Consider the following 25,269-nt stretch of genomic DNA (forward strand, 5'->3'; position numbering starts at 1 on the left):
AAAATGTTTGACGAAACTCAGTGGGGCCAAACAGCTTTTTTTGGACCAAAAATATTACATCAATTTTTGATGTTAGAATTGTTGTAGTTAAAAGACAAATCATAAGAAAGTAATATCAGACATTAGTTTCAAATTCACTTGATAAGCAACATAGGTTTATGAGCAAGGTTAAAAGTTGTTTGTTTGCTTCTGTAATTTCAGCGAATGCATCTTTATTTCAAAAAGCTCGCTCAGCAGAATTACTGCCATTTCATGTTCCTGATCTTCTCATTTCGGCTAATCAACAGCAAGTTCAATTTTTGTTGGAGTTTTTTTTGCTTATTGATTTTTTGTTGTTTAACAAGAGTTTTCTCTGCGTCTCCTCTTTCCTCTGCGTCTCTTCTATTTGAATTGACAACTTGTATGAAATATGAAGACACTCAAAAAATGCTATCCATGTATGAGGTGTAGACAATCCATATTGCAGTCCATTAACGAAGTTTCCGTTTAATAAGGAAGTTTCCTAGCTTTCTTAATACTGTTTATATCTTTTGGTAAATATCAACATGAGCCACGACATTGACAGGAACTTACTATTTTGACAAGACAGTATGGACTTGGTATTAGATAAATCAACGCAAGTTTCTTGGTATGTTCATAGTATAGCCAGTAAAAATCACGTCGTTTAGATCAGGGCTGTGGAGTCGGTAAGCTGCTGTTCCGACTCCGACTCCGACTCCGACTCCCGATTCCGACTCCGATTCCTTCATAAGTAACCAATTTGTAACAACAAAGAGTTGTTTGTTTTACTACAGTTATTTGTTTGTAACAACAAATAACTGTAGTAAAATGTTAACATTGGCTATTTCATCACTATGATACAAATAATCCAATCACTTAGTACTTTAAACAATATTTATAAGAAAAAAATTTCTGAACAAACAACTTTTCTGAACTCTTGTTATGCAATAAACTCTTATGCAGTCGCTAATAACATTATGAATTTGTCAAAATCATGTTTGAAATATTGTCAGTTGGACAATATTTCAAACATGAAAGAACTTATTCTTCTTTAAGTTCATATTCTTTAAGTATCTTTTCTACTAAGACCTGGAGAAATTCGCTGGTGTGATTAGTTTTGGTGTTTTTTACTGCCAATGTCTTTGTAACTGCTTCATTTTTTTCAAAAAAGAATTAAACATTGATTGCAAAATAGTTCACTCTGTTAAGAAACACAAAGCGTCCCTTGAGACATTCATTAAGTTCTTCTTTTTGTTTAACAGCTTCTTCAATCACTAATTTTCTAATATTCTCTCTCTCCAGAGAAACAAAGCTAATTGAATACTTACAGTCTTTCTGTTTGTGGAGCAACTCTTTGGTGCTTGGTGGTGGCACGCCTAGCTTTCTACTACAAATATGTAGCACAGTGCCAGACAATTTAAGTCGGGAGTTAGGGGATCATGAAGTTATATAGTTTAAGGGAAGGTAGAGGAGAGCGCAAGGGAGGTGATATATGATTGTCAGTGATAAGCAGCAAAATACCCTATTGCTTATCACTGTTTTAAAGGCCTAAAAATAACATGTGAAACTCCTTGTCCTTCAGTTGTTGCAAACTACAATTTCCATTATGTCTGGATATCCTACAGCTTTCAGACCATCCTGGGACTTGTAGTTTTGTAACATCTATAAAATCCTTATGAAAATTATGAAACTTTGAAAGATTTTTTTTAAACCGGAGTCGGAGTCGGTACAATTTTTCCGACTCCGACTCCAGCAAAAATGAGCTCCGACTCCGACTCCGACTCCCCGACTCCGACTCCACAGCCCTGGTTTAGATAGCACAAAAGTCTTAATTTTATATTTTTGTATGAAGGATAAAGGTTACACTGCTTCGCAATAGCAGTATTTCTGTGTAGCTAAACTGCAACTTAATCATATTTGAATCTAGCTTTAACGGCAATTCTTCATTTCCAGAAAGCGTAAGTAACTCTACATTCTTATCTACACAGATATGACAATTAAATAGACACCATGATATTACGTGATAATATGGAGCGATGATCAGTCAGAGCTAGTGGAGTGTTAAGGTAAAATCAATTTAGTTAAATATGTTTCCATTTTACATAAAGGAACCTTCCAAAAATTCTCAAGTGATAGGATGATTTAACATGACTCTTTATTTATGGAAGATGGAACACTTTGTCACATTGATTAAGAAGCCTAATCTCAAATAATATACTTAAATTCAGTCCAAGCTTTTTTTTTTATCATTTTGTTTTCAAAACTTCCTGATGCAAACATCTCACAAATTTGGTACTAGTTTCTATCCCTAGATATTGTTCATTTTACTCGAACAAATCCAATATAACGTAAAAATATACAATCTCAAGAAATCATTAAAACAGATGATCATAAATTGCAATTTCCCTAAAAAATAATAAATATTTGTTATATTTGCATCTAAGTAAAAAAAAAGTAGTTGTACAAACCAAAAGTCTAAAGCAATATGAAAATAAACATCACCATTGAAATCTCCAAAGTCGAATTATGTAAGAAACATCAAACAATAAAATGAAACAAATTTATGTTGCATGGCTGCAACTATGCTTACGAATGGTTTAAACAAAGTTACTGCATTGTCGATTAAGTGATGGTAAAGCATTTAATTTTACGGGGATCAGTGAACAAAATAAATTTTCTAAAATTTAAATTTATCATGTCATTTTATAAAAAGTATTTTCTGATGAAATTAATGCATACTTTTTTAAAGTAAATATTTAAAAACGGTGAAATTAACCAAAATTCATATTATCATGATTTTAAATGAAACCTAAATATACCATAATATTGCAGAAATCCTGACAATGTTCACTATGAATTCAAAATTTTGAACTTAATAATTATCAAATATGGAGTATCATTAATTTTTACATTAATTGTGACTTTACCTTTTTACTTTAGATTAATTTAGAAAAATGACTGAGGGTCTGAAGTTGAAGATTTGCCTTTGGATGAAGATTTGTCTTTTGATGAAGATTTGCTTTTGGATGGAGATGAATCATAAGATGCAACAGAACGTGATAGTATTATTTTTGCAGGATTTGAAAGAATTGCAATGTCGTCGTCTTCTTTGATTTCTTAATTTGATCTTGCGTTGCATTGTACTGTTGTCTTGAAAAGACCTCGTTTTTCTATTTCCAGGTCTTTGTCATTGGGATCATCAGAAATGACCTAAAATTTAAAGAAACTTATTGTAAATAAGCGATTAATGCCATTTTCCTTAAACTATGTAACAGAGTTTACAAAAGACAAAGTCAAAAAACTAAAGTTCAGTTTTTTGATTTTTGAAATGATCTTGGCATAAATTTGCTCGCAATAAACCAGTTTATCCACACGCATACATAATCATTACCGGACCATGTCAAGCAGAACAAGAAACTCGCTTCTAATGATTTTTCCATCATTGAGGGCTCTTCTTAGATGCTCTTGGTAACGGTTAGCGCTTATTCTCCTTCGGCATGGAGGACTTCAAGTTTTGAGCACCTTTGCCTTGACATCTGATTGAGTGCCTTTGATGACTTCAAACGCTAACAAGTTCTCAATTCCCAAGAAAGGCCATTCGTTACGTTACTACCAAGCTCTAACATAAACCTTTTTGAAATTGGTTTTTACCGAAAGCTACCGTTTTCACAAGAAACTGCCGTTGAAAACTAAATAAAATTATTACTTTTAGTTAACCATTCTCCGTGTGACGGATGCTTCAGAAAGCTCTCTTGTAGCTGTTGGCTTCAACTTTCCACAGTTGCAGAGGTTTTCCACGGCAACCAGAATTAAATATGATTTTCGCGGCGAAAAAAAGCTGTACCTATCCAATTTTTGATGAAAATAGTGCTTAATCTCGCACAAAAACTATCGCGTCCGATTCTTTACTTCAATGTGGTCAGTAGCTGTAGCAAGAAACTTCTGAACTTTGTTCAGTTTCACACAGGCAGGCCTCACAGAGGCAAGGTTAAGCGTTGGAGTAAGGTCTACCTCGATTTAAACCGTGATAAGAAACAACTCCTTCAAAATAGGAACGATAGCATTAAACATGACATACTTAGTTTCGGTCTGGATAACATTCTTCATATTTCCAATGCTGTCCTCTGAAAAAGTTAACAAACATTCCGTTTTAATTGATTTTCATCAAAATCAATCGCTTTCTAGAACTTTGATTGTAAAGTTGATGAATAATTTTACCGTCATATGATTGATTACGAATGACTTCCAAAGCTAGCCGAAGTTTCATGATGGACTCCAACATTATGAAGTTATCATTCCACCAAGTTGCCACTAGAGTAAATGTCTTCTCGACCTTCAACTTGTTGCCAGCTTCCCTGTCCTCATTGATGACTCCAATTTCAACTATGATTCGTGAGTTTGATGCTGGGCCTTGTGTCATTTGTTAGCCAACATGTAGCCTGTTTGACTGTTTCGCTATAAGTTTTTCATCTTCTGCCTTAAGCGCTGCCTCAATGAGCCTGTTTAGTCGGTGGGCTATGCAGATAACACCATATTGGATTTTGGTGCTTTTTTTGACTGCTAAGTCAAGAAATGCACCAAAACTAAAGGGGAGATTTTCCTCTGTCATCAGAATTGTAAGATTTATGTCAAACCTGAGTTGACACGCATCAGATTGCCCTTTGATTAAATCAACTCTCTTTTCTTAACAGATCGATTCAAAATGGCGAATAACTTCATAACAAACGAACTGACAAAGTTTACATGGTCTGCTTGAACCAAAATTAAATTTGCTTAATGATAAGGTAGTTTTTAGAAAGGTTTTCTGATACAGAAACCAGAATCTGTTTTATTACACTGCTGTACAAGCAATCAACTTTTTGTTGATCAACCTCCATTAACTCCAAGTTTAATCAAGTAATCGTCAAACGGATGTTTTTATTTTCATTACATCAATCTAACGGAAGAGCTTATCGTCAAACGGATGTTTTTATTTTCATTACATCATAATGGAGGTTGATCAACAAAAAGTTGATTGCTTTTGCTTGCACTTTCGACGATGACACCATTGAATAAGATTTGCGTGAAAAATATGACATTTCTGTTTCCCGATATTGTAAAACTTCGAGGTCAATTTTAACTCAACAATTCGTGATTTTGATCCTTGGTTGATCCTTCAGGCCAATTAGATGATAGTAGAATTGGACAAACCTGCGTTTAACTGGATTTGAATTGAGTCATCAGTTGAAATTCTTGGTTCGCAAAAACGTTTTGAAACACTCGACCTTTGGGCAACTAAGTATTGTAAACAAAATTGTTAAAAAGTATACATAGAGGCAAATATGAAAATCAATGTGACGTAATTTCCTTTTATTATCATGAGACCTAGCTTGATTAAGAGATTTATCGTTTATCAACGTTTGCTGATATTCAGAATGTTCTGATTTCCAAACTTCACAAATTATTTTGTAGTATATAAATATAATATGAAGTTACCATTATACATTTTAAAACTTTTTGTTAATTTTCCGTTGTAAGTTGAGTTTACAATTGTTATGCCATTTCCCGGAAAAAAACTATTTAGCTAAACAACTTACTAATATAAAAAAGTAAGCCTATGTAATTTCCCTGAAAATAAAATTTTTATTTCTTAAAAATATTTAACCTTTTTAAAAGGAAAATTACTGTTATATTTCAAACGCTGTCTTTTGTGAAACTTTTTTTCTCATACGTAATAGTAAGATTGAAGTTTTATAATTTTGGGAAATTAGAATGCATGTACTCTAAAGTTTGTTTAGGTAGTTTTCTTGGCTCATGACTTAAGTTCGGCTCGGGGTAAGTTGCCATCTATTATTTTGAGATCAGTTACTATATATCGTAGCTATAATAGTAAAATAACTTATGTATATAAGATAACTTTTAAAATTTCTTACATATTTTAAAGGTCGAAACAGAGTTTCCATTTTTGACCAAAACACAATAACAAATAGTATACACTTTGGTGGTTACGCGTCACTTTTAAATTCCTTTTCTTTTAAAATATTTGTTATGTATTGACATCTTTATTAGATATAAGTTGAAACACAACTAAAGTTGGTAAGTAAACTTTCAAAATTAGTTTCTATAACGGTGAAAAAAATTACGTATTTATTAAACATAAAGGTTTTTTTGGAAGCAGTACCGAAATCAAACGGCATGATTTTTAGTCGCGCGTCAAAAATTTCGTTTTGGTAAAAAAAAATCGCTTGATCGCTGTAAAAGAAACACAAAAATATTTATAAACTGAAGCAAATATTGATTTTCTAAGCTTTTATCCAATGTTGCAATCTTTGCATTTCAAACCGTTCAAAATCATTAAAAACCTGATAAAAATCACTGATTGACGAAAATGGAAATCTTAGCATAAAACTTTTACGAGTTAGAAACAAGAAGCAGCTCAGGAAATACCACACACAAATGAAAAATGACAAATAAATTTAATGTAATTTACAAAAAAACTGTCTAGATTAAAATTATTAACATTTTAGCCAGTAAAATATTTTGCTTTTTCAAGGTGACTTTCTAACTGAAATATCTACGATATTATTCAATTTCGTATCTATAACTGATATTTCCGGGCCATAGCGATCTTCCACTGCTTGCTTGAAGCCCCATAACACATCAACATTTGTTTCCAATACCATAGACTCTGGGATATTATAGGATCCAATATTCTTCCACTCACATCCATGAATTCTATTTGCTTTGTTCACCTAAGTATTTAAGTAAAAAAAGCTGTTACAAAATTACTGAAAAATACCCGTCAGTAAAATGTTGAATTCACTCATTTTGTAATAATTCTTTTATAATCTTTATTAAAACATTTCTAGGAAAAAAACGTAATTATAGAACATCACATCCACACCCATTGTCGATTTATTTTTCCTTTAATCATCCCTAAAATATTGTTCTTGTTTCAATCGATTTTCACTCAAAATGATACATTTACAGAAACAGGTAAGACGTCCTGTTTCATAAACATCGATCGAGTGAGTAGGAAACAATTACTTTTATTACATCAATCAAATTTTCTGTTCTCCAACGTTTTTAATGAAATGCTAATATTCGTGATTTTCTAAACCACCTTCAATTAGAAACTCAGCCGTGTCAGCATAAAAAAAAGTGCTTAATAACAAATTCAGACCCCATCCCCGCTCTGGGTCTGGGGTCAGGTTTCTGGGTCAACTGTCTGCATACTACACTTAAACGAAAACAACGAATTAAATGTGAACAATGAGCATTATTTTACAACATTTACTGAACTTTTTAAAATCAAATTCCAGCGTTCATCAAAATATTGAGCACTGTATTTTAGATTTTTAAAAAACCAATCAGAAAGATTTTAAAGAAAAGTTAACTTTTTCAATAAAATGTGTGAAGCCTAAATTCAGCTTTTCTTAATCTTTTTCTTCATGATGAATTATGAGGAAACTCATTCACCAGTGATTTTAAGTCCATGTTTCAAGCTTTTTCAATCTTATTCTATGATGGTAATTATGATAATTTACCTAACGAGCTGAGATAAGTTTTTGCTCAATCATTCAGCAAACCAATTTTTTATTATTTCCATATTGTATGTACCCCCAAAAAAAAAAGAATACAATTATGATTGATCGGTCAATTGAAAACAATAAAGTTCATATTCAAAATTTCTTACTTGAACATCAATATAGTCACACCAGCCTTCAAAATTGTTTTTGCTACATATTTTGATGACATCTTTAGGAAATTCTGATTTAGTAAAAGTTAGCCCAGAAATTTCAGCATCCGGAGTACAAATATCTCCCAATATAAGAGGTCCTCTTATGTTAAAATCTAAAAGAAATGTAAAAATCAATTAAGGACATGTGTTATCTAATTATGGGGCAGAATTTCATTAACATAATTGACTGAATACAAAATCAAATCTCAATGCAAATTAATTCAGTTTTCAAATTTTTATACCAATCGTGAAAAGAAAAGTAAAAACTTATTAATAATTAGGAGGTTAAAACTTTTTAAAACTTATTACAATTTGATGCAGTTAGAGGGGCACACTCAAGAAACATATATCAATTATACAAGGCATTAAAATCTTTAACCAAAACAGTTTGGTTAAAGATTTTAATGCCTTGTATAACTGATATGTGCTTCTTGAGTGATTTTCTACAAGAACTTTTACAAGTTCATTCATACGATTATCTTTGAGTCTCATTTTTAAATCATTTTTAACTTTAGACCAAAAAGTATTTCTAGCTGTTTATTCAATCATGGATCTGAAGGACTGATAAAAACAAAAAAACTGATAAAAACAAAAACTGATAAAAACAAAAAAAAATAAAAGATAACATTTTAACTTGAGCACAATTTAATTAGAAAAATAAACAGACTAAAATAATACAAAATGATATCCTAATGCAATTTCTTTTCTAAATAGTTTCAGATTTTTTAAAGTAAAATAGAAAAACATTTTCATTTGCATATGATGATAAAAAATCATCCTGCTATCACCTTGACAAGCTAAAATAATTATTCTAAAACATTTTTTTATTATTTTACATTAGTTGATTGAGAGTTTTTTACTGATAATAGTTTATGCAATAAAATTGTAAGTACAATTATATAAAGCTGTGTTAATTTAGTTTTCCAGATACAGTGAAACAATCTCAATAGTGTGGAGGATGAAATATAACCCTTAACACTGGCTGAAAACATTCCAGCTCTCCAGACCATGTAAAAGAATACTATGCTAAAAGTATTTCCTAAATGCACAACGAATGATATGCTAAAACTAATTAAAAAATGCTAGAAGAAATTAGTAAATGTTAACTAAAACACCATTTTCCTATTAGATTTGAATTTACTGAGGCATCATATGGACATGAAATTATAGTTGGCCTAATCGCACAAAAATAATAAATTACTTACAAAAAGCAACTTACATTGGTTTCCTTTCATATCATTTATTGATACTGTTATGCCAGGAGGAATGTACAAAGACTTTGGTTTAAAATGATTTGCTATACTTTGAGAATTTTGATCACTGGCTATAAAAATTTTAATAAACAGCCATAATTATCCATGAACAGAAAAAATTCTGAAAAATACAATTTTTCATGTGCATACTATGTAAAAAAATTAAAAATAAAATAAACCTCTTGGATCAATTTGAACACAAAGACCACCCTATAGTAAATAAGATTGATCAGCTATTTCAAGCAACACTATCAAAAAATAAAAATAAAAAACACATATTTAAAAGTTTTTAAAGAAAACTTTAGTTATTTAAACAAAAAACATTTGAACTTCCAAAATATTCAAAATCATTTTCTAACAAAAATGAAAATGGTTGGTTAGAAATTAAAATTACTCAAAGCACTACAAATAATTCAATAGCAGAAATTGCATCACATACAGCAACTATAAGACTTATATTAAGTTGAATATTGTTACTTGCTCCTAAGGAAATGGTAAAGATCAGAGTTTACAATAGGTCAATAATTAATATGAATTTTAAACCTTTTTAATTTTGATCAATTTTCTTCAGCTCTTTAAATTGTAACCTATGCTAAGCAAATATTTTAGTTTATGCAGGTCACAAGAAAAATCCTGAACCTGCTCTTTGAACAAAATATATAAAAATTAAAATAGTTTAAATAAACTCTTCACTTCCTAAAAAGAAAGTTTGTTAAACATTCTTTTTAGGAAGTGAAGAGTTTATTTAAACTATTTATAAAATCCAATTTATATGTGCAATAAAATTTCAAAGAAAACAAAAATTATTTTACCAAAAGTAAACTTTATTTAATGAAATTTTGGATAATAAAAAACTATTAAATTTAGACAAAAAAAATTAATATTTCACACCATATCTTCTCATGACATCAGTTCTTTTGATGGTGAGTCTTGAAAGCTCAATATGTCAACTTTTTTTAGGCATGTTAATTTTATTTTTTTACCTGATTGATGTTGTTGGAACTCCAGCCATCTTCCATAACATGAACCAAAAATCTTTGATCGGACATGCCTCTGGTAAGTTGGCACGATTTTCCTTTTTTTTAAACAAATGATGTTTTTTGTTTGTAAAGCCAATTTTGGACCATTTTTGAAAAGCAAGAAGCTAAATCTGGGCAAAATATATATTTACCACTTCTGTAATGTTTTTTTAATAAATCAAGGTAGTATATTTACTAAACAATCTTCTTTATAAATATGTTCACTGACGCCTAAACCGCTGGGCATAATAAAAGTGGGTGTCAATTTATTTGGTGAAATAGCTACCTATACCAATCCTTTTTTTTTCATACTTTGCTTTGTTGTAATAATTTAATTTGTCTGGCATTTTTGAAACCTCATTTGAATAGAAGCCGTTATTGCCAGTTAATGTAGAATCAGCTTAAGTAAAATACGATTCATCGTCCATTACAAAATTATGGTTTTGATATTTGCAATACAGTCTTCAACATTTTCAACAAGCTAAAAGACCTTGTAAAGATGTTCTGTCCAGTCTTTTTTTCCTTTATAATCTAATATGGACTTTTTGAATCTTTTAATATATTTCTTTTGGGACATCTTTTAAAATTGATACTGTCTGTTTACGATAGGCTTACAACTACTTCCTTTCTTTCAACAAATTGTTTTTTCTTGCTCAGAATTTTTTATATATTTATAAACAATTGATCTATTTTATCTTTCTACCTGAAAAAACTTTCAAATAAAGCTTTTCTTTTGATCTCTATGTAAATTATAAAATTTGTACACACATTTTTTCAACTCAAGTTGGTTTTTTAAAAATCAATAAAAATAAAAAAAATATAAGAACATTTATACTCAATTAAAAGAGGAGAATAAAATTTAATAATTGATAAAAAATGTCCTTGAGAATTCAAAAAAAAAAAAAAAAAATTTGACAAATTTAATTTTATTTGAAATTTTATAGCAGATATGTTATCAGAAAGGTTTGAAAACAAAAAAGCTTCTTAATAAGTTTCCTAATGTCTTTACCATTCTTAACCAATCAGATCTAATTTATTTCTTAAGCTTTATCTGTTTATATCACATTGCTAAACAACTTAGTGATAAACCTTCAGAACAATTAGTCAAAAACACTTTATTGAAGGCTGAGACAACATTTTCAAAAATTGCAGATAAGCTTTGAGCTTTTAGATCAGTTTTTTACTATAAGTGAATTAAAATTTTATCTAAGTGAATTTATGTCTGGAGCAATTTCTAGTCCTTCCAGCTTTAATTCCATTATGGAATTTCAAATTAAAAATTTTAAACAACAGAAAAATATAAAAAATGAATTAAAATTAAAAGCTGAATAACATTTAACAAATTTCTTGCAAAAATTTTATTAAGGAAAAAGCAAATTAAAATTTGTTACCATTTGTTTCTCCAAACAGCCTCGAATGTATTCTCCATTAAGTTCTAGTCTTTGCATCAAAATGAAATAGACAAAGTCATCTTTGAGGTTGACAACTGTTGGACCTTTAAACAGGTATACTAAAAGAAACATAAACAAGTCTTTATTCAAATTACAATTGCAAAAAAAAACTCAAACAATTTCAAACTGAGGTTAACTTATTTGACTGAAATTAAGGTGTTTTTTTTTTTTATTATAAATAAATGAATATATATATATATATATATATATATATATATATATATATATATATATATATATATATATATATATATATATATATATATATATATATTTATTCATGCATTCATAATAAAAAAACACCTTTATTTTAGTCAAATAAATTAATTTGTTCGACTGAAATTAAGGTGTTTTTTTTTATTGTAAATATATATATAATGAATATATATATATATATATATATATCTTATTTGCCTGAAATTAAGTATATATATATATATATATATATATTACTTAATTTCAGGCAAATAAGTAATATATATATATATATATATATATATATATACTACTTTGCGTGAAATTAAATTTTCTACAGCTGATGTGTGGTTTCATGTATATCAAACGAAATGTATCTTCTTGGATTTGGTTTCCTGATTGTCTATTTTTTTTTCAATTATTTTTCTTTTAAACTTCTTTGACTCTTAAATTTTTGCTAACCATTATTAGAAAAGTGTTTCTAAAATACTTTTAAAATTAAAACTAACTTCTAAAAAAAGTCAAATTTCTTCACAACAAGCTTAGATACAATGAATATTACTAGTAATTATCAACATTGATAATGAATATTCACTCCAAACAAAATAATACTTTTCTTTAGATACTTCTTAAGATCATACTCTCTCGACTTTGTATTCCAGCAGCTAGTTTAGTAAATTTACCTGTATATTTTCCAAAAATATCAAGACAATAAGGAAAAGTTATACTGCTTCAGCTATTATGACAGAAATTAACATTTTTAAAGATTTTTTGTAAATTAGTGTATATAATGTTGTGGTTTTTTAATGTCATATTTAAAAAAAAATAATTAAATATACATAAAAAGTTTTGTATCAGCATTAAGTTTAGATTTTTAAATAATTTTTTTAGCAAACTTCTGGGTGAACCAAAAATTTACTAAGTTACCAATTAACAAGTAAGTACAGTGTCTTAATAGTATTTAAATATTTTCATTATAGTAGAGAATACTACCAAATTTGATAACATTTTAATTTATCTTACTGTTTTTTCATATTTAATAAAAGTTGAAATAAAGCAAAACAAAAAGAATTATAAAAACAAAAAGTCAATCACTGAAGTTGATTTATTCCATCAACTTATAGATACTAATTGCATTAAAGTCAAACTCAGTAAATTATAGCCATAAAAGACAAACTTTGTACATCGTTAGGGGTAACATTTATTCCACAAGAGCTTGAGCATGCAAAAAAGCTTGGGTATGTTATCTTAAAGATACATATTTGAAGCAGAATAGATTCTTTCACAAACATCAACAATTATTATTTATGAAGTAGTGGATCTGCATGTCAATAAACCATTTTGTTCAGAGCATCAAAGCTAGGAACTAAAATTTTAAAATGTCTAAGAACAAGAATTTAAAAAATTACCTAATATAGGAAATGGTTTTTTTTTTTGAGTCTATTTTAGTGTAGAAAACTATCAATTATAAATAAAAACAAATTCGGAAACAAAAAATGGTGAAGCTTGCTCTAATCAAAAACTCAAGCAAAAATATGAAAACTAATTTGAATAATTGGATCTAATTAATTTATCTTGCTTAATTAAGCAATAAAAATTTTATATAATCAATTATATTTTAGTAAAATTAATTACTACATTTTAGTTAAAATTTAATTAAGCAAACTCTGCCCTAGTTTTTTGTTTAAGATCTTTTGGTTCCAATAAGTTTTTTTTATGTTCAATTGTATAAAGATTTTAATGTATTATATCATGTTTTTTATTCTTTTAGAATAAATTTCAATTAATCAACCAATTTTTATAAATAAATTAATAAACCAATAAAATTTGTTCAAAACATGTTCAGAACTTTAACTTGTTAATTTGCTTAGATTTTGTTCATCTTTTAGATGCAGTAAGGCAGGCCACAATTTCATCATCAATTATCAATATTTGTAGTTTAATGTTGGGTTACCTCTTAAAATCCATTAAAATGCAAAGAATTAAGTGTATTCCTCATGTTAATATTTACTTTTTTACAAACAATATGGAAAATAGAAATACCATGGACAAATACAATTCTATAGTTTTAATGCATCCTTTTGCACTTAACAGAGAATAAAAAATAAAATTCCCTTCTTACAGAAAACAAATTATTTAAAGCAACTAAAAAAACTGTATCCTACAGTTACTTATGCTTTGGATGGAATAGGTGCTACTGTCTAATAAATAAAATAAATAAAGTACTGGAACAGATGGACATTGTGTGAGTAAAGGAATTCTAATAATAGAATAGCTAGTTCACAAAGAAAGAGCTTTTCTGACAAAAGCTGGAGACTTTGCCACAAAAAAAAACAACTTAAAACAAGCCCACAAACTAAATTTAATCAAAAGAGCAAATGTATCACACAGTTATACACAATGGAAAAAGTTGTTTTTTAAAACTTTTTTATCATGTACACATTACAAATTGTAGACTTTATGTTACACAATAACCAAACAAACAACTGGATCAGGAGGTTAAAGATTTTCTTCTAAAGAATTTGTTTTGATAATAAATCTATGTAATCCTATGTAAAAAGAAAGAATTCTCTTTTTAAATTCTTGATAACTCTGTATATGTGTTCTCGATAACTCTGTGTGTTTTTGTGTATTCCCTAGTAAAAAAAGTAGGAACCAAACTTTTTTAAAATTTTTTTTTCTTTTTTACATCTTATAAACTTTTTTTCCAACTAACATCTAAAGGTTTTCATAGTTCAAAACGTTTTCGAAATATAACTTATTGGTCTAAAATGTCCAAATATGGTAATTTAAACCCAGTCCGCAAGACTAATCAATATCTAAAATTTTTGTTTAATTACAAATATTGAATGAACTTTATTATTATCACTAACTTCTTTCCAACAAATAGCATTTATTAACTATAACGAAGTTCATTTAGTAAGATATTCCCTCAATGACTGTCCTGATATTTCTAAAGCATAATTTATGATTCTATTTTCAAAACTGTTTGGATCCATTGTGATATGGCATGATTTAAAAATAGGATTTATTCAAAATAATAAATTTACCCTTTCACTGTTTTGTATGCAAACTGACTTGATACTTTGCTAAAATATAATAAAAAGGCAAACAATTACAAATGTTAGAATGGTAAAAAAAACTTTATTTTTTACTTATACAAAACAAGTAATTATTGCAATTATAAGGGTCCAACTCTATTTTACAATCTTAAGTATCGAATTTTAGAAAAAAGGATATTTAAAATTTATCACAAGATGGTGGATTTAAAACCAAGTGTTAAAAATGATGCCAAACTAGGCTGGATTAACAAAACATAACTTTTATGTCCTGAGTGGCTTTCTTAAGAGATTTTATTTACAGGAAAAGTAGAGAGATTTTACAGCTAAATACTATTCAATTTTACAGCTTCACATAAATTGCAATGTTTTTTTGACTGGAAACTAACAACTAGTTAATCTAACAAACTTCTTTTCAAACTTTTTTAAACAATATTTTTCAATTCAACTTGAAGTTTTAGCTCATATAAGAAGCTCTAATATAAGACATTTACTAAGAAGAAGAGAAGAATTAATAATTAAAATAGTGATAATGAAAACTGTAGCCTTAATAACAAAAAACATTTTTGAGTTGATAAAAACATATTATGTTGAAATGAATTTAAAGACTGGTCATTTTTTACAAAAAAGACATTTAAAAAACTTACGGGGAATAAATAGTGACTTAAGATTTTTCAGCCAGGGAAACATTTTCTCAGAATCCGTAGGAGAAACATAGTTATAACTTTTTGTGTAAATGATAGCCAGTTGGCCTTTAAGATTCTCTTCTTTGCAAGCAATAAGATGTAATCCAGTATCAATTACATTTTGGTTTTCTAGAACCATTTTCATGTAGGCATCAATAAATGGGTAGTCTCCAGGAAACTGATAGTAATTTGCAACACAGGTCTTAGCAATGTTACTAATAAAGAAAATGGAATTGCAAATTCAAAAAAACTGAAAAGATTTTTGTTTTGAAAAGATCTATCTTTTCAATAAAGATTAGTTTTTTAACTAATAACTTTACTTAATTGTTTAAAAGCTTTAAATCTAATCTGTCATTTCAAATAAAATTAAGCATTAAAACCAAATATAATAATAAATGTTCATTTTTTGTTAGTGAATAAGTTGTTGCTTTTGAGAAACTTATTTTTGTTTCTTAAACATAAAATTACAATATCAGAATCATGATCATTTTTTAACTACATTTCAACTTCAAGGAAAGCTCGATATCACCAAATAAACATTTTTCAGTAGCTGATTTTATTGAAAATTTATTCTGCATCAGAACTGAAATTTTAAGACTTTATTGAGATTTTATAACTCTTAAATGATTTTGAAAAGTTCAAAAAACACAAGCGCTTTTAAAATTTAAATAAAACAAAACAAACAACTTTATGTGATGTAAATCAAAAGCGCAACTCTTTATGTCTATTAAATGCAGAATATGAAATAATATTTGTTGAAACGACTTGTAAATATTATGGCTTTACATAAGTTTGTATTTAATTGGTTTACGGTAACTTTAAATTCTTACAAAAGGACTCAAAGTTGCATTAGAGCTGTTGGATGTTTAGGATGTTTCAAATCTATTTGTCTGTTCATATTTTATCTTGTACCAAACTACAATGTCATTTGGATTTTAACTTTTTTTTTCATGTTTTATATTTAACAAGTTGTATTTATTTTGCTGTCTTAATTTTAGTATAAAAGATTGGAATTTAACACTTTAAAATTGATGTTTACTCAATGAATAAGTTAAATTGGAGTTAAAAATTTATCTTTTTCACAATTCAAAAACTTTATAATATTTTTTATAGCAAGTCTAAACAAGCAATATTTAAAAACTTTTTGTTAAAGTACTGGTAAAATGATTCGATAAATTGAACATCAAACATTTCAATTTTACTAAGGAAAAAAATATGAATAAAAATACATTTAAACTCACCTCGTCATTGGCTTTAGAAAATAATCCAGCCATTTTCTATCCATCTTTCTCATTTGAGCCAACCTTTCCAATGAAATTTCATAATTAATTTGATTAATCCCACTTCCTTCATTTTCCAAATTTGGATGCAATCCTATAACTCGAACAGCAAATATTTGTCTTTGTACCGATAGCATTAGATATTCTTGAATTTTTAAAAGACATCGATTACAATTATCCATTGAACAACTTTCTTTGATAATCAACTCTAGATCAACCAAAGCACTTCCACCCTAAAAATGACATAATATTTTGTTTAAAAAAAAAAGATTTCATTTCTAATCAAGACATTCCTTACAGTGTACTAGGTAAGTTCTAAAAGATTCTGGAAATTTCTAGAACTTACCATGCTATTAATTGAAAATATAAAAATAGTTTGTTGATACATATTCAACTTGATATGACTGCTAAAACTGTAGTGCATTTGATTGGTTAACCATTTGTTCACTAATTCACGAATCAAATCTTACTATGGTATAAAGTAAAGAGACAGTATTTTCTTTTTGACCAATAAATTATAAACAAAATAGTAATTGGTAGTAAAGACAAAAATTGGCAAAGAAGGAACAGAAGGTTTAAAAATTGAAAATTAGGTTATTTAAGAAGTTTGCACAAGAAATTTTTTAAGAAAGGCATTGCTGTCATCCATATTAACCACTCAATCCCAAACAGGAATACTAGTTCAAAAAGCCATTAATTTGTTGCATTGCAGGAAAAAGCAAATGTTGCTGTTGCCTGAAAGCTGTTTATATAATTTTATAATAAGCAGCTGTTGCTGCCTGTTTCTGCTTGATTATAGTGGAAGAAGTAATTAACATCTAGTACATACTTCTGCTGCAATAAGTTGATAATTTAGAACAAAAAAATAAAGGACCATTAGAATTGTCATTAAGTAGTGCATAAAAAGTCAGAAAAAAAAATTAATTCAAAAAATCAGCTAGTATCAAAGAAACCTTACAATGGGAAGGTAACTTACTGCAATTGGTTGCAGTCCTGAGAAGAAAAACTGTGTCATACTTCTCTAGGTCAGTAGTTAAAAAGCTTTTGAGATTACTAAGTCTTCAACAAGTAATGTGAATATATCTGTCAGAGATGGCTGCAACTATTTCACCATATCAGTTATAGTCAGAACAGATGCCATATCACATCAATAGAGCTTCTATCATTTGTGAGCAGATATCATAATCTTAAGGTGGCATATGCAGAAGAGTATAAAGAACATATAGGGTAATATACATAAGTTTTTTATGTGCTTCAAGACGATTTAGGAAAAAACTAAAAAAACTAAATTATTTTCTGTTGACAATGTTTGACTGAGAAAATCTCCAGATGTATTTTAGAGATATAAAAGGCTGCTCCAAATACTTGACATTCAAAAATTTGCACCTTTGAATAGCTTGAATTTCGTTAAATTTCTTTTTTACAAAGTTGACCCTCTGGTTACATAGTTAACCTTTACCTCTGATTGCCTCAAGCAACTTGAACTTGAGAACTTGTGCATCAACACAAACTGATAGAGAAAACAGAACCTTGTTGTTGAGAAATCTACTAACATTAAAAAAGAGAAGAGGAGCATCCTCTTCAAAAAAAAAAAAAAAAAGGAAAATATTAAAGGAAAGAAGGAACATATCTCAAAAACATTTAAAGATAGTTAATTTTTTAAAAAGTAAAAAGGTACTCAATTTTGTTTAATTTAATTTGATTAACTTTCTCAATAAAATGAAAAAGTCTTTACATTTAAACATTCTATGAAATCTTTTGACGTGAAGTCTCACCTAAGCCCACCATTCTTGCACTCTCTGGATTAGTTTTAATTTTCCTACTTGATGTTCAGCTTCATTGTGAAATGTGAGACTTTCTCAGTCATCTAACAAAATGCTTCAGAAGTATACAATGAAATATAATTGTATTTTATAATCATTCTGAGAGAGCAGCAGGCATGATGCAGCAGTTTTTTCATCAACATAATAATGAAGTTGGAAAACAGAATAGATTGTTGGCTGTTAAAAAAACATGTAATATATTCCATATGAATAGCGAGAGTGCATAAAATCTTTCAAAGGAAAGATTAGGTAAAAGGATTGCATATTTCTTCTTCTAAGAAATGCAAAATGAAGTAAACAATCACAACCTGATGTAACAGCAATGTACAGCACTTGACTGTTTGCACCAAGTGATTAAAAAAAATCTTAACAGTTTTTTTTTGTTTAGAAGTGGCTTAAACTATCAGCAACAATCACCAAACATAATTAAGATATTGAGCAATAAAAAGTTAATTAAAAAAAAAAATCTCAGATCACATAGTAAAGTGCTAGCATTTACCCTATCTTGGATCAAAAACAACTTCTCCATATCATTAAATAGACTAATTAATTCATTGTTTGAAACTTCAGCAGACTTTAATATTGCATCAATTTTGGTTTCTGCTAACTGAAGGTCACGCAGGTAATATAGTGTGGCTGCTGTTATTTTATCATCTTTGAACTTTTCTAAAGCTTGATTTACTCCATCCAATACTAATTCTGTTTGTGATTTTACTTTAAAGAATAAAAAAATTAAAAATTATTCACCTTAAAATAAACAAGTATAAATGAATTAGATGTTAAATATTGATTTTTAAAAAAATCATGTAAAGAAAACCAATGTTCATTAAGAATCATAGATATCTGAGTGATATTGATTGCAAGATAACTTAATAAGCATTTCATTTAACTTTAACATCATGAACATTACCATAGTGTTTTGACATCAAATAAACTCTTTTGATTACATAAATTTTATTTACATTTTTAAATAACATTTGTATATGAGAATGGTTCTAATCATAAAAACATTAAAGCAAACCTTTTTTTGACCCAAATGCACATAAACCAGTTGATATTAGAGAAAGAATGGATCCTATAAAAGCTCCTACTGGACCAGTATAAACCAGTATTGAGGCAACCACATTTAAGCCACCACTGACAACTTTTAGCCAGTCTTTATCTTTAATTCCAGTTATCACTGTAACTAGACCACTCCCTACTCCTTTGGCCAAAGCTACAAAAAGATTTTCTTTATATATAAACTAATATTATATATATATATATATATATATATATATATATATATATATATATATATATATATATATATATATATATATATATATATATATATAGAGAGAGAGAGAGAGAGAGAGAGAGAGAGAGAGAGAGAGAGAGAGAGAGAGAGAGAGAGAGAGAGAGAGAGAGAGAGTTTTTGAGTCTTTGTAGTTTAGAACTTAATAAAACTTTTTAATCTAAGTGATCAATGACTGAAACAAGAGCTAAATAATCCATTTATCTCGTTGGTAATCGCAAAAAGTTGAAGAGTTGGTGAAAGTAGTATTTTCTAATTGTAATTTGTAAGCTTGTTAACATTTACGTTTTCCTGTCCTGAGAGTCGTTACTACTTTAATGTCAGATATTTTCGCGGGAAAAGGTTTTTCGGTAAGTAGGATTTCGCGGATAGATCTAAAAATTAAAAAGATATGTTTAATTTCCTCAGAAAGCTCGATCCGCGAAAATTTTAGGCAATAAGGTAGTCATCCAGGGGCGATTCTAGGAAAAATACGAGGGGGGGTGAAATATGTTAAAAATACCGACTCAAAAATCCTATCCTAAAAATAGATATCGCCACTGTAAAAGGTAATTATATCGCGACTATCGTATATTAGCAGATTTTAAAAATACTCAAAAAACTTGTTGTTTTTAAATTCTATAAAAGTCATGTTGAAAAATAATCCATGAAATTTACCGACTATAACTTTTTTTCAAAAAAATACCGACTTTAAGTTTGATTTTACAATTGCTAGGGGGGTGTAACACCCCCCCACACACCCCCCCCCCCCCCCGTAAAATCGCCCCTGTAGTCATCTCTCTATAGGCAGGCTGTAAAGTTGTCATTTTTAATTTTTTTTTTCCTTTTTTTAATGGTCTTTTTTTTTACATCATTTTTTTTTTTGATATAAGAAAAAAAAACAATAAAAAATTGAAAAAAATGACAACTTCATACCCCTGCATTGGTTTATATGAATATTTGTTGAACCCAACAGACTTAAAAAGGTTGTGATTTAGATTTTCATGAAACATAACCTTCGTTAACTTAAATGAAGAAAGCCGTTGGATGGATCCAGTTTTGCTATTTAGACATTCTGCAGCACTGGCATGTTGTATTCTTGTTGATCGTTATACCTTTGACGTGCAGGCTGGAGTGCTCGATACAATTCATGCAAAGTTTGGATTTTTCTGAGGCAGCTTTAAACGATATTTGCTCGGAATTATTAGAAACGTTTTTATTTTCTTAAAAATGGTTTATAGTTGCTTCATCGTAGATATTTAGATAGAGTTGTTTACATCTGATTCATCACATGATATTTGTTTTCTGCTTTACCAACCAACGATTAAGTCATTTTATTTTTTGCTATAGTACAGCCGGTACCAGATAGATAACATAATCGACCGTCTATTGATAACTTTGAAATAAAGCATTTTCTTCGCGCTAATAAGAATATAAAATTCAGTTTTGAAGGACATTAAAAGTACAAGTTTTCTCATAACTTTTTTTTGCTTTATGGGGCTGTAACGTTTACTCGTTTGCTATACTTATTTCATGTTGTCTCATTTTCTATTCTTATATTTCTTCTCGCAAAATTTTCTTCCTTTCGAGAAGTTATGCGCTAACGTATATGCGCTAATGTATATATAATAAATAATGTTTTCTTTATAAACAATATATATATATATATATATATATATATATATATATATATATATATATATATATATATATATATATATATATATATATATATATATATATATATATATATATATATATAAATATATATATATATATATATATTTAGGGGAACATGGGGCAAGATTACGAATGTTTTGAAAAGCACTTATATCTCAGTCAATAACTGTTTTAACAAGTAAAAATTTATCAAGAAGTGATAAAAAATTATTATGCATCACTGATGTATTAAATAAAACAATTATAAAAATTGAAAATAGCTTAGAAAGACTCACTAACCAAGGTTAACCCAAACCGTCATCTTGCCTCTTGTGCGGGGCAAGATGGCGACTTTAAAAAAAGTAAATTCCATCATACCATTACCGTCTTAAATAACACAATATCATAAATTCTAGTTTATGAAATAAGTAAATAAATGGTGATTTAATTTTTAAAGCAACTATTTATATATTTATATATGACCATGCAAAAAAAGCCTACTTATCAGTTCATAACAAATTCCAACACAACAAAATAAAGCAAATATCAAACAAAATATTTTAATGCATAATAAAGCGATTAAATAATGACTAAACTACACAAGATTTACATGCAATACAAGTTTATAGTAAAACATATACCTTGGCAAAACGACGAAAGAGTCATTTTGCCCCGTTCATCTTGCCCCTAGGCATCTTCAAAATGATTCCGAACTATGCATAAATAGGTTATCTTAGCTTAATACTAATTGTATGGCTTCAAACTGAATGAGAAACTCTCGCTTACCTTTAGCTGATGATCAAATGCTAGTGGATAAATTTTTTTTTCTTAATATAAGAAAAACCTTATCAATACCTTACTTTCATCCCGAAAATAATATTTGTAAAGAAATCATAAATGACTCTAGTAGATATAATCTACTTCCCTCTCAGCTACAGTCCGCTTTCATATTTAGTTTAGTTATTAGATTGCTTTATTATGCATTAAAATATTTTACTTGACATTTGCTTTATTTTGTTGTGTTGGAATTTGCTATGAACTGATTAGTAAGCTTTTTATGAATGGTCCTATATAAATATATAATTGTTTTAAAAATTACATCACCATTTACTTATTTTAATATAAAAATATAATATAATAATATAATAATAGTAATAATAGTAATATATTCGCTCTACTTATTCTACGCTGTATTGAGCACTCTTACTGGAAATTATCATAATTTCTACAATACTATATATATATATATATATATATATATATATATATATATATATATATATATATATATAATTGATTACTAAAAATCTGATTACTAAAATCTGATTACTGAAATTAAAAGTGACGTTATTTGCTAACTCTAAGTTTAGTCGTTAAAACTAGGATAGCCTCGTGTTTGCTGTAATTGTGTTTGTACAAAAGAACGTTTTTGCATTTTGCCATACCCTTTTGCATCAAGAACGCTATCTACAAATGGAGTTCTTAATGCAAAATGGTTTCATAAAATTCTCGTTTACCAAGCATTTCATACAGAAAAACATATTGGCCTGGGATGCATTGCTATGCAACAAGATAAAAATGCAAAATCTGATTAGTAAACAAAAAGAAGGTGCATTCAAGATTAATTTTTTTGTAAAAAAATCTTATCGATAATAATTTGAAGCATTATATTGCATATTTATAAAACAAATAATCTGTAGATTATATATCTTTATATCTCATTAAGACTTCAAATATTTTTGATGAATTTTCTAAATTTTGAAGATTACTTATTAAATGTCGGGAAACTTTTGACCGACAGTGTGTGTGTGTGTTAGTGTGTGTGTGTTTGTGTGTGTATCATATGTTATATATATAGTTGAATTACCAATCTTTTCTTTTGTTTCGTCTTTCTCCTTTTTTTTCTCTTCTTCTTGTGCTTTACTTTTTTCTCCAAAGATTTGATTGCCTTTAGTATACACATCTTGGAGCTTTGATTTCAACTCTTGTGTTTTAGACGTGAGAGATGAATCTTTATTACCAGTTTTGGATGTTGCCTAATTTAAACAATAGTTTATCATTTCTTGTTATCGATAAAAGTTTTCTTATTATAACTAAAAATTCTTTGTGTATTATTGCTACACACACACACACACACACACACACACACACACACACACACACACACACACACACACACACACACACACACACACACACACACACACACACACACACACACACACACACACACGTATATATATATATATATATATATATATATATATATTCTGTTGCGCTTCATAGCGTTATAACTTCAAACTTGCAAAAAAAGCAATAGTAACATACCACTTTTAATGGCTGCGGCTGTAATATATTTTTAGATAATTCTTCTAATTTATTTAAGTCTTTTAATGCCTCTTTATAAGATTCTGAAAGATCGTCATTTGTTGTAACTATAATATGACTTCCATACCCAATCAATAGAGCAAATATAAAAAGTAAATTCATTTTTACTGAAAATAGAAACAATAAAATTTAATTTAGTTTAAAACAAATAAGGTAACACGTGAGCTCTCATTACCAGAAGCTTTTTATAAAGCTCAAATACTTTTATGCCAAATCTTCATAAGTTTTAGTTCAATAATTCATTAATTAAACCATACTACAACATTCCTTAAAAAACAAAGTATAAAATTTATTCCTTTGTAAACCTCGAAAGGATTTTACAGGTTCAATAAAGTTAAACGTTTTTTAAAAACAAGGGTATATCTTATTTTAAATATTTTCTGGTTGTATTATAAACTGGATTTATTGAGATGCAATTGCATTTTCTTACCCCTCTTTTTTAACAGAAGGTTAACTGTCTAAAAGTGCTTCACTTCTAAATTTAAGTCTCCATGTTTTTCACAAAAATTAAATATTTCTTTAATAAATATTTCTTTAATAAATATTTCTTTAATAAATATTTCTTTATTTTTATGCATTTTATTACTCTAATTACTTAAAATTCAATATTTATATTTCCTGGACATCGACCATGGATGTATATCATAGCCTCCAAGTGGTTATACATAAGATTTTAATTAGAGCCTGAGTTTTTACATAATTAATTTCTAGCTCCCATAACTATTTGATTAAATATAAAAAAAAATTATTTTGACATTTTTTGTTTTTGTTTTTAATTTATTATTTTGTTTTTAATGTATAATTCTGTTAGTTTCTTTTTCTTTTTTGCAGTTAAAGGTCCATTTTGGAAAAAAAATTTTATTTTTAAATATCTTTAGAAAAAGCGTGCTTTTAAAACGCAAAAGTTTAAATATGCTACAAAGCTTTTCCGCAAAACATTTTTATGTTTGTTTTGTAATAGAGTACTTTTTTATTAACCTAATATGTTACTGTTAAAAGATTAGAACAAAATCCATTTTATTTAACTTTCAAGCTCTTGTTCACGCTAAGAATATTAAACTTTAGAGTTTAAACAAGAATAAAATGTTTAGAAAAATAAGAAATGTTTTTAGAAAACAATTTCTTTTCTTAGATACAAAGCAAAAATTAAGTTTATGTTGAGAGCAACATTTTCCCAAATATGTTTTTAAAATTCCGGCGCATAGCATTTTATATAGCTAGCTATTGATGGATAAGCTGACACCAATTTTAGCAGAAATTAGAATGAGCAGAATCTGAATTCCGCTCTAAGAATTTCTCAAATCCATTAATTTGAGATTTAAAAATTTAAGGACATGTTTTAATATGACATAGACTTTCAGAATGGTTGTAAATTCAGCTACCTGGTTAGTTCACTTGAAATATTGGTATGTATTCAGGAAAACTCCTCACCAAAATATGACTTTCAAACTTAGTGAACG

The 25,269-nt window shown here is 28.1% G+C and overlaps 1 protein-coding gene across 2 annotated transcripts; it reads right to left on the reverse strand.

Annotated features, from left to right (window-relative positions):
• Positions 1-6,436: 6,436 nt before the first annotated feature.
• LOC149888570 (toxin CrTX-A-like) lies at positions 6,437-23,912 on the reverse strand. 2 transcript variants are annotated; one of them, XM_090087658.1, is made up of 8 exons: positions 23,750-23,912; positions 23,289-23,457; positions 19,508-19,702; positions 18,986-19,200; positions 16,625-16,896; positions 15,345-15,598; positions 14,689-14,727; positions 11,383-11,502 (listed from the first exon to the last, which is right to left on the reverse strand). In XM_090087658.1, the coding sequence occupies exons 1-7, from the start codon at positions 23,909-23,911 to the stop codon at positions 14,693-14,695; spliced, it is 1,302 nt and encodes a 433-aa protein (XP_089943784.1). In that variant the 5' UTR covers position 23,912; the 3' UTR covers positions 11,383-11,502; positions 14,689-14,692. The 2 variants fall into 2 exon arrangements, with proteins under 2 accessions (XP_089943785.1, XP_089943784.1); XM_090087659.1 differs by lacking the exons at positions 16,625-16,896; positions 18,986-19,200; positions 19,508-19,702; positions 23,289-23,457; positions 23,750-23,912 and adding exons at positions 6,437-6,731; positions 7,676-7,833; positions 8,940-9,044; positions 9,153-9,183 and having other exon boundaries at positions 11,384-11,502; positions 15,345-15,433.
• Between the last annotated feature and the right edge of the window lie 1,357 nt (positions 23,913-25,269).

This window comes from Hydra viridissima, unplaced genomic scaffold, assembly GCF_058129835.1.
Source record: "Hydra viridissima isolate aposymbiotic clone 2 unplaced genomic scaffold, HvirCarnegie_v1 scaffold_5, whole genome shotgun sequence".
Taxonomy (NCBI): Eukaryota; Metazoa; Cnidaria; class Hydrozoa; order Anthoathecata; family Hydridae; genus Hydra; species Hydra viridissima.